We start from the raw sequence: 10,435 nt of genomic DNA on the forward strand, positions 1-10,435 counted from the left end.
CTCTACCTCTCATTTCGATCTAATCCAAGTGAGGCAGTGGCTGTCCTGAACCAGTGCCTGGCTGAGGTAATGGGCTGGATGAGGGCCAATAAACTGAGACTCAATCCAGATAAGACAGAAGTCCTTTTTGTAGGCAGCTCAGGTTTCCAGGTAAGTGATTTTGGCTCTGTCCTGGATGGAGTAACACTCCCTCTAAAGGACAGGGTCCACAGCTTGTGAGTGCTCCTTGACCCAGAGCTGTCCCTGGAAATCCAGGTGACAGCAGTGGCAAGGAGCGCTTTGCTCCAGCTTCGGCTGGTCCATCAGCTGCGTCCTTACCTAGACGAGCTCTGCCTAGCAACAGTGATACATGCCCTGGTAACTTCCCGTTTGGATTATTGTAATGCGCTGTACATGGGGCTGCCCTTGAAAACGGTCCGGATACTTCAACTGGTACAAAACAGAGCTGCCAGGTTGCTGTCGGGGGCAGTCGTTATTCTCATATAACGCTGGTCCTCTATCAGCTGCACTGGCTCCCAATTGAAATCTGGGCCTAAATCAAGGTGTATTAGTATTAACCTATAAAGCCCTAAATGGCTTTATTGTTGTTGTTAGTCGCGAAGTCATGTCCGACCCATCGCGACCCCATGGACAACATTCCTCCAGGCCTTCCTGTCCTCCACCATCACCCAGAGTCCACTTAAGCTCACACCGACTGTCCCAGTGACTCCATCTAGCCACCTCATCCTCTGCTGCCCCCTTCTTCTTTTGCCATCTATTGTTCCCAGCATTAGGCTCTTCTCCAGGGAGTCTTTCCTTCTCATTAGGTGGCCAAAGTATTTGAGTTTCATCTTCAGTATCTGGCCTTCTAAAGAGCAGTCAGGATTGACTGCTTAGGTCCAGATACTAAACAGCTTAGGTCCAGAATACCTGAAGTATCACCTCCTTCCCTATATGCCCTCACGCCCCTTAAGATCAGTGGGGGAGGCCTTGCTCTGGGAACCCTCCTTGAAGGAAGTATGGAGGGTGTCTACCCGGAGGCGAGCCTTCTCCGCAGTGGCGCCCAGACTATGGAATGCGCTGCCCATAGAGGTCTGCCAGGCGCCGACATTATACTCTTTCCAGTGCCAGGTAAAGACCTTTTTAGTTAACCATCATTTTAAGAATTAAGGATTTTAGATATTTTAAGATTTTCTTTATTTGTTTTACAGTTGAACTTTCTATTTTAGTTTCTTTTTCTTTGTGCATATGTTCAATTTTAAATGATTTAATAATTGTAGTTTTAATATTGTATTTTAGAATTGTTATATTATGTAAGCCATTCTGAGCACTTCTGCGGAAGGATGGGGTATAAATGCTTGTAATGAGTAGAGTAGAGTAGAGTTGGTTTTCCTGGAGGCTGTATGTCTTCTGTGTGTCACTGGCTGCCATACATTAGAAATCTTACATAGCACAAATCCAGTTACAGAGCCATGCCCATCAGTAATACAGTTTTGGGGACATGCTACTGTCTCCTAATGGTTGTCATGAGATAAAGAAACAAATTGGTCAGCTAAAATAAATACTGTATTCTGTTGTCAGTTATCATCACATAGACTGGGTCAATGAATGTTCAGGTCATGGCATGACAAAGAAAAAATTCCAGTTACAATAAATTTGACCCATGAAGCCAAGAAGAAAAGAGACCTTTGATTTAATATTTCAATGCCTGGAACTGGTTTAGAGAGACATTGCGATATTTTTAGGAATCAGTGACAAGGACACCATTGGCTTCAGCATGTATGTGAGTGGAAAATTGTTGAGAAAGTCCAGCTCAGTTATGTGTATTCCAAAAGAGAAAATGTCTTTCAAAATTAGGGGATTAATGTGAAATGCATGGAGTGAAACTGGTAACGTATTATTAATTTCCAGGAATTGCATGATGCTCAATGAGCAGGCTGCTTACTGCACATTAAGAAAAACAATTGCAGAATAAACACTTAATTCAGTAGTGAAATGTTACAGCTGGGGCATGTGAAATATTTTATTCCTCTTCCCCCCCCCCACCCCTTCAGCTGAGATGCAAAAGGAGTACAAGTATCTGAAGAATGCATTTCGTGTGTACCAGGTAAGGATTTCCATTCCCTTCAAAATGGCTAAAGGCATTGGCTGTAACCCAGAAGCACTGTGAGTCTTACAGAGCCTTAAAGGCTAACAGATTGTTTGTGACATTAGCCTTTATGGACAAGAACCTGTTTCTGCATGAAGTATTGTATAAATACAGGATTACACAACAGATAATGTGATTCTCGATTCCTTGGAATTCCTTCGAATTTTATTTTGTTCCTGTCCTGTCCTTCAGCAGAGCTTCCAGGACACTTTACAAAGGCACAATAAAAACAGAATTGGAATGTTCCCCCAGGTGTGGCCACCTTTTTAGAAAATACCCCATACATTGGAGATGCACCTGCATCAAAGGGGGTAGAACTTGGAAAAAAGATCCACAAGGACACCATCCTTTCTTCCAAAAACACATCTAGAAAAGGCGGGTGATCAGGCCATGGGTACTCTGGGGTGCAGTGTCCCCCCTTCTTCCTGCATCACAACGAATCTCCTTCCAAAGGACTTTGAAGTCTGCAAGTGAATTATCTGCAAGTGGAAGATTGCACAGAATTGCTGCCCTCTATTTGTAACCACTGACCTTTCTCTTTATTTGTTAGGACAGCATTTCTGATGAAATGGAGGAAAAGTGGCTAAGAAGGCAAGCAGAATGGAAAAAAAGTGAGAGGACTGAACGAGAGAAAGCACTGTTACAACAAAGTGAGTGAAAGAGCATCCTCCTTTTTGCAGGTTGTTTGTGTTGTTTTGGTGTGGAAATGATCTAAACCTCGACTCCTACATCTCCTTTTTGTAATTCAACACTTGCCCCCATTTAAATCGCATGCGTGTTCATCTGAATATCTCCGTATCCAAATATTTAGTTTGGACCTAGATTCTTCTGTTTATTCGGTTCCATCCCTTATGGAGGCAGATGAGTGGATGAGCTTTTAACCATTGATGTCCTGCTTGCAGCCAAAATGATTACCCATTGAATGTTTCATTTCTTGGCAAGACCAACATAACATTAAAAATAATGGAGCAATTGTTCTGGCTGTTGAAGACCAAGGCACTGATTCGCCCACACATGGAACAGTCACTTTAATTGACAGCTGATGCAGGAAGCCTGCAGCCATTTACTTGAACAGGAAGCCACTCAAAGCTGCAGGGGCTAGTCACAGAGAACAGTGGAGCATTTCTGAGGAAATAAATTAAGGCTTTTCCCATGGAAATGGGCATTGCTGGATTTCTGCGGGGAACATACTGCCACCTGAAATGCCATTGGGACCACCATTAAATTTTGCATTCAGCAGAATGTGGAAAGGTAATAGCTTTGCAGCACCTAGAAATAGCTTTCACCTAATGTGAAAACGAGCATCACTCTCCTCACCACCAGTATTCCATTAGGGATTAGCTGATAAATTACACTGTGGACTTTTAACATATGCACATTGCAATATAATAAAATGCATGAGAATTTCTGTGACACAGCACACACATTCATGACGAACATGGATCCAAAATATCTTTTTTCCCAGAACAATCCTTGACAAAGAAGTTTGAGTTGGAGATAGAGGAACAGAAGAAAATTATTCAGAATAACAGTTTTTTGATAGGTAAAGCCTATGAACAAGAAAGAGAGGTAAGCAGTGTTCCAACCAAAGAACACTTGTATTTATTACATTCTCAGGGGCTACTGCACCTTGAATTAAAAGTTTTCCCTTTTCAGGTTCTGTTCCTATTATTACTTTCTGTGTGCATGGCCTGGGGCAGGGGTTGGCAACCTTAAACACTCAAAAAGCCATTTGGACCTATTTCCCACAGAAAAGAAAACACTGGGAGCCACAAAACCCTTTTGACATCTAAAATGAAGATAACACTACATATATCATTTTTTACCTAAACAAAAATAGACTGGAAAACCAGTCTCGTCAGCAGTGAAAGCAAATGAATCTGCCCATGTACCATTAAACATTCTGTTTTCTTCTGAAACTTTTCTTTTCTTGGATTTATCCATGGTTGGCCTACCAGTGCTCGAAAAGCTCAATGTATCACGTGCCGGTGGGTGTTGCACATTGGCAGTTGTGACGCATATTTTGAGCGACAGGGAGCCTTAGCAGAGGGATGAAAGAGCCATATGTGGCTCCGGAGCCGCGGGTTGCTGACCCATGAGTAACACACGGCCCCTAACTGCTAAGTTTTACTTCCTGCAATAGCAGGCTTAAATTGCTAGGTTGTTGACATTGTCTGTATTTTCACTGCTGCTTTTATACAAAATAATGCTATTTTATTTTTTTAAAAGAAGGGCAATTAAAAAAAAGAAAGGGAAAGACATACCACAAAACCCATAACTGTGCAGAGGAAGAAACTATTTAAGGGAAGTGTGTTTGTTTGTTTAGACCTGACTCGTACTCTGCCCCTCTGTCCAAAAATGGCACTCAATGTGGCTTACAAAGATAATTTAAAATACATTTAAGCTATAAACACAGTGAAATCCAATTAAAATATTAACAAGTAAAGAATCAAAACAAACCCAAACCAACAAAGGTTCAATGTAAATAAGTTTAATTTGTTCTGTAACCATTTTTTTTATCACATTTGAAACAAAGTGACAAAGAACAACAAAGATCACGGCCATCTCCCCCCCCACCCAGCACGACTGAGATCACTCCCGTGTTCCCTGCCTGAGCGCAATCCCAACTGCAGCCATAGTTGGGCGCAATCATGGGTGCGCTCAGGGGAGAGATGGGCAGGATCGCTCGGGTGGGGTGGGGGGAGAGGGGTGCTATCAGGATCGTCACTCGATGCAGAGGTTGTACCCTGAAGTTTCTGTTTGCGACCTGATTTGGTCTTGAACTGAGTCATTCTTGAGCCAAGGTACCACTGTAGCAGTCTTGGAAGATGGCAGGGAGAGAATGATTGTGGGAATCCTGTGGGAATGGCTGCTGAACACATTCTGCTTCATGTCACCACCAAGCACGTCTCTGAAAGGGGAACTCCCCACAGAAGGCTCTGCAGGACACAAGAGCTCTTTGTGCTCTTTCAGGTGATGTGGCCTCAGGCCAGGTAGGGTTTTTGGCTCATGTCAAGCCCAGACCCAGGATGCATTCCTGGGCTGCACAGGCTGCTGGTGAGAGAAGGTTGAATTAAGTTTGCTGGCAAGCAGGTGGGTCCTCTGCCCTGTTTCCTGCACAAACCTAACAGGTTCTCTTTTCCAGGAATTTCAAAAGCAACAGCAGCACACCATGGATACCATAGTCGAGCAGACCCAGAAGATCAGGGCAAGTATGGCTGACGCGTTTGCATTTGGGCATCCGCAACATCTGTAGAGCATGCGAAGGGCGCTGTAGATCCAGGGAGGAAGAGGGCAGTCTTCCCCTCCTTGTGCCCTCCTAGTGTGGGGATGGTGGGAGCTGCAGTCTGGGGGGCATCTGGTTGGACTGATGTAGTGGGGGGCAAGAGAACAAGAGGCAGTGTGCAGTGTCCTGAACTCCCACTGATAATTAGTGGGAACTGCAACAAAATGTTGCGGTCTGGAGTGTTCTGGCTCAGCCAGGCTCCGGATCCCCCATTCAACTGTCTGCCATTTTTCCAGCATTCCAGCAGTTGGTTCCCCTTTGCCTGATTGGGGTTTTGCTTTAGCTTTTTGCCACTTGGTCTTCTATCATTATTGCTACTGCCATTGTGTTATTCCATCTCATTCATAGCCTGCTTTTTTCCTCTTGTGAGGAACCCAGTGTGGTGTAGTCGTTAAGAGCGTGGGACTGGGATTCAGACGATCTGAGTTCTAGTCCCCACTCAGCCATGGAGCCAACTGGGTGGCTTTGGGCCAGCCACAGACTCTCAGCCCAACCTACCTCACAGGGTTGTTGCTGTGGAGATATAGAGGAGGAGAATGATGTAAGCTGCCTTGAGCTCTTTGTAGGAAAAAGGCAGGATATAAATCGAAAAATAAACGAACAGACAAACCCAAGGTAGCTTACAAAGCTCAGTGTTATCCTCACAGAACACCCCTGTGAGATAGGTCAGGCTGAGAATGAGTGACTGGCCTGAAGTCACCCACCAAACTTCATGGCCAAGTGTGGACTAGAGGACCCTTTGAGACTGAGAGCCCTACTCAGCAGGCTCATTGGAGAGGATAAATTGTTACTGGACGAGCCAGAGAAAGATGCATGGCTATTCCACCACCACACGCCTGCCCTGGGAAACAAAAGAATTTGTCGTTAGTTGTTTTGCTCTGATTTGGAAACTTGTTCAAATAATGCTGAACAAAACATTGGCAAGCAAGAGCAGGGCTTTAGTTGTGCATCTAGGCTTTACGGAGTGCATCAGCAATCCTTTCTTCTGGCCTCCGCATGATGTACCTCTAGCTTGAGGGCTTTGATTAGTTGGAAGAGGCAACATAGTTCTGAGGGTATGTGTTTCAGTGTTTGCTTTTACTTGGTTTTAATTGTTGCATTCTTTTTTTAAAAATTGCTGTAAATTGAAGTTTCCTTGGAACAACAGCATAAATGCCAAACATAAAATGTATTAGTTAACAATTGTTTTTACCCAATAAAAGTCTTTGGAGGAAGAGTTGAAGGAGAAGAATGAGACCCTGCATGCCATTGCTTCATCTCTTCACAAGACAGAGCTGGAACTCCTGAATGAGGTGAGGAGGAGAAGCAGATCATCAGCCTTTTAATAAATGCCTACATAGCAGAGTTTCATTGACCAGCAATGGGGATGTTATTTATATTATTTATTACAAAACTTATTGTCTGGCTTCTGGTTGAATAGTGCTCCAGTGCAGCTGAGAATATAGTTAAAAAAGTAATTACATGCAAATGCTAACAGTGTCTTCGGTCAGTTCTGTAGTTTCCAGGAAACCTGGCAATTGGCGCCAAGTGTGTTTTCTGCCCTGCAGCTGCTGCTTCTCTGGCCAACAGATGGGGTCAGGTTAATCTCCCTTTTGACCGGGTGGTCCTTCTGGGGCATGGAAAAATCTGCCCAGTGGCCTGGTCTCCTTTTGCAGATGGCAGAAGGTGCTTCCCTTGAGCTCTGCCATCCCAGGGCCTGTGATGCTTTATGCATAGTTGTATTTATCTTACAGTTTCTGTGGCACAGTCATTTAACTATATTGCCTGGTAGTTGTTGAGCAGCCAGGACAGGTACTGCTGTAGTGCCTTCAACAGGAGTCCTTTGCCCTCCCAACCGCTGCCTTACTGGGGCTTCTGGAATGGAAGCCTTCTTCCTGGAGCACGGATCTATTGCACCTTGGCCCTCAGTGGGGGATTACTTGGAAGACTGCTGTGAGCTGTTTGCAAAGTGTTTTGCAGATACAACAGATCAGATCTGCTTAGACTCTAGTTAGCAAGAGGGAGCTTGGACTGTTTCTCCTGTTTTTGCTGGCTGCCTTCATCTGGTAGGCCGAGGCTGTGGACCAGGGGTCTCAAACTCAACTGACCTGGGGGCCGCTGGAAGTGGAGTCTGGGTGAGGCTGGGCCGCATCAAGTACTCCACCCCCGCGGTGGTGGTGGGCCGCTCATCCCACGACCGGCCCGGGCGCCGCCGGCGCTTTGAAGGCCGCAGGGCCCCTCCCCCGATCCCTGCCCGTCCTGGCGCGCAGCTTAGAGGGAACATTGCGCCCAGGGTAATGACTCACGCAGGTGCGTGTGAGAAAAACACGCGGGCCGCACTATCACTAAACTTTGATATCAAGTGGGGGGCCACAAAGTATCGTCCCACGGGCTGCAATTGGCCCGCGGGCCGCGAGTTTGAGACCCCTGCTGTGGACAGTCTGGCACAATCTGACTCACCACTTGTTGTTTGACTCTTGCTCATCTTGGATTATGGCATCATGAGAATTACGCACTTAAGGGCTATGAAGTGATGGGCACACTGTACCAGAGATGCTGAGAGGTAGTGGTGTCTGTCTCACTTAGATGAATTCTTCATCTAACTCTGTCATACTTAGATGACTTGTTGGCCTGAGATCAATGGCATGAGGGGTTTTCTTTGTTTCTATCTTACTCTTAGCCCTCCCTTTCTTACTTTACAGAAAACCAACTTAGCAGAGATGGAGAAAAACATACAGCAACGCATTGCAATGCTTGAAGAGAAACATCGAATTAATCTCGCTACTTTGGTAGAAGAAAATGTACTTTTGAGGTAGGAAAAGTAACCTTGTGAAGGCCAAGCACTAGGTCTTGGAGAAACTCTGTTAAATGGATTACAATGCAGTCTATTGAGAAGTAAGGCCCATTTAATTTGCTAATTTCAGTCTGAAAGGTTTTATTGGGGAATCATCTGTGAAGCACAGTTTATGCTGTAGTGCATGCCAGAACAGTCCAGCCCCCTTCTGTATTTGTAGCTTGGAGCATTACCGATGCCTGTGCATAAGCTAGCTAGCTACTGCTCGTGCTGGGCTACTTCAGTGCAAAATTTCATCCAACATGCCACAAATCAGTGTTCAGTATGAACCTGTGTAGGGTTAGATATACTGATACACAAACGAAGTTATTAATTTTCTCTTCAGACGCAAACTTATTGAGAAGAATGAAGAGATATTCAACGGACAGTCCCGTAGAAGCACCATCTTTGAGCCAAACAACTAGGACTGAATATGAAAAGCCTGGCAGGTGTTTAACTGATGGCAAGCTGGCAGGTCTCTGCATTTAAGGCCAAATCCCAGTGGTGGACATTATTGCTCATTTTGGTCGTTATGTTGATGAATCTGTACTGGCTACTGCCAGGTCGTCTTGTGTTGTGTTCCTCTTTGAGGCTGAGTAGCCAAACCTTTCTTGTCCTTAAATGAAAGCAAGATGAGGATCTTGCTTGCTTATACATCACCTGTTTGTTTGTACATGTAAACAACCTTCCCTTCCAGTGAGGATGTTGATAAAAGGGGCATATTCTAGCCAAATGTAGTAACTTACATATCCAAAGAATTTGAACAGGAGCAAGCAAAAAACAACTGTCCTGATTATCAGTGGATTTTTTTAAAAAAACACACCGCCTTATGCTTAAGATGCTATACAGAGGGATCAACTGATCTCTATTAAAAGTGAATGTTCGTTTGAAGTGGGTTTCAGCTCTTGCTTCATATCAATAGCAACTTTTTGTGGAACAGGTCTCCGCTAAGGTTGTGGCTGTTTAGCAAGTTTAGCAATTGGTCTGACCACCACAAAAAATGGTCTAGAGAGGAAAACATAGGAAGGCAGACTTTAGTGCTCAAATCATTTATTCCTTGAAACAAGAATGTACAAAGAGGGAGAGCTGACCAACTGTGCTTGCAGATGCTCTTAAAAGTTCTGTTAAATCAAGTATATTTTTCTCTTGCTCTTATTGAGGCAATTCTTTTAAAGGGTTGAGGTAGTACCCCTTTCTTTGTAGCTACCTTGCCAACCATTTCAGTTCAGTTTTGTCATTCTCCCAAATGCCTTGCTTCACGAGCCTAGCATGTTTAATTTATGTATTTATTTGGGTAATTTTTTACCCTGTCCAATACCCAGTGGGTCTCAGGACGGCTTCCAGTTCAAATCCCATATACATAGATACCCAAATAATACAATATAAATGATCCACAAACTGAGCATAAAAGCATAGTTGAACATAAAAAGTATGGAAGAATAAAAAGGTCTTGACCTGGCGCCAAAAAGCATATAACATTGGTGCCAGGCGGACCTCTCTGGGGAATGCATTCCATAGCTGGGGCGCCACCGTAAAGAAGGCCCTCCTCCGAGTATGTTCTCGCCTAACCTCCTTCAAGGAGGGTTCCTGGAGCAGGGGCAGCTGGACATATAGGGAAAAAGGTGTTCCTTCAGGTATCCTGGTCCCAAGCCATTTAAGGCTTTATAGGTCAATACCAGCACCTTAACTTGGGCACGGGCTTCAACTGGAAGCCAGTGAAGCTGATAAAGGTCTGGTGTTATATAAGAATAGCGACCGGCCTCCAAAAGCAATCTGGCAGCTTTGTTCTGAACCAACTGAAGTATCCAGACCATCTTTAAGAGCAGCCCCATGTAGCGTGCGTTACAGTAATCCAACCGGGAAGTTACCAGAGTGTGTGTCATCACTGCTAGGCAGTGCTCACCAAGGTAAGCGACGCGGCTGATGGATCAGCCAGAGCTGAAGGAAAGCGCTCCTTGCCAAAGTGCTCCTTACCACCTGGGCCTCCAGAGACAGCTCCAGGTCAAGGAGCACTCCCAAACTGCAGACCCTGTCCTTTAGGGGGAGTGCAACCCCATCCAGAGCAGGGCCAAAATCACTTGCCTGAAAAAGGACACTCAGTTGCAGATGTATCTGGTGGTGAAAGGACAGTCTGATGCTGTAAAGATTTATACTCCATAGGAACCTAGAATTTAAGATCTATGAATCAAGGCAAGCTGTATGTGGTCAA

At 44.8% G+C, this 10,435-nt stretch overlaps 1 protein-coding gene across 1 annotated transcript in view; it reads left to right on the plus strand.

Moving 5' to 3' along the window:
* The window catches only part of FLACC1 (flagellum associated containing coiled-coil domains 1), a 29,249-nt gene extending 20,154 nt beyond the window's left edge, over positions 1-9,095 (plus strand). The window contains exons 8-14 of the mRNA XM_044431699.1: positions 2,034-2,086; positions 2,679-2,778; positions 3,594-3,697; positions 5,274-5,336; positions 6,617-6,706; positions 8,096-8,205; positions 8,573-9,095. Of these exons, the coding sequence (XP_044287634.1) occupies positions 2,034-2,086; positions 2,679-2,778; positions 3,594-3,697; positions 5,274-5,336; positions 6,617-6,706; positions 8,096-8,205; positions 8,573-8,651 (599 nt within the window). The 3' untranslated portion in view covers positions 8,652-9,095. The remainder of the gene's footprint in view (positions 1-2,033; positions 2,087-2,678; positions 2,779-3,593; positions 3,698-5,273; positions 5,337-6,616; positions 6,707-8,095; positions 8,206-8,572) is intronic.
* Positions 9,096-10,435: the final 1,340 nt, after the last annotated feature.

This window comes from Varanus komodoensis, unplaced genomic scaffold, assembly GCF_004798865.1.
Source record: "Varanus komodoensis strain SLA01 unplaced genomic scaffold, ASM479886v1 scaffold23, whole genome shotgun sequence".
Lineage (NCBI taxonomy): Eukaryota > Metazoa > Chordata > Lepidosauria > Squamata > Varanidae > Varanus > Varanus komodoensis.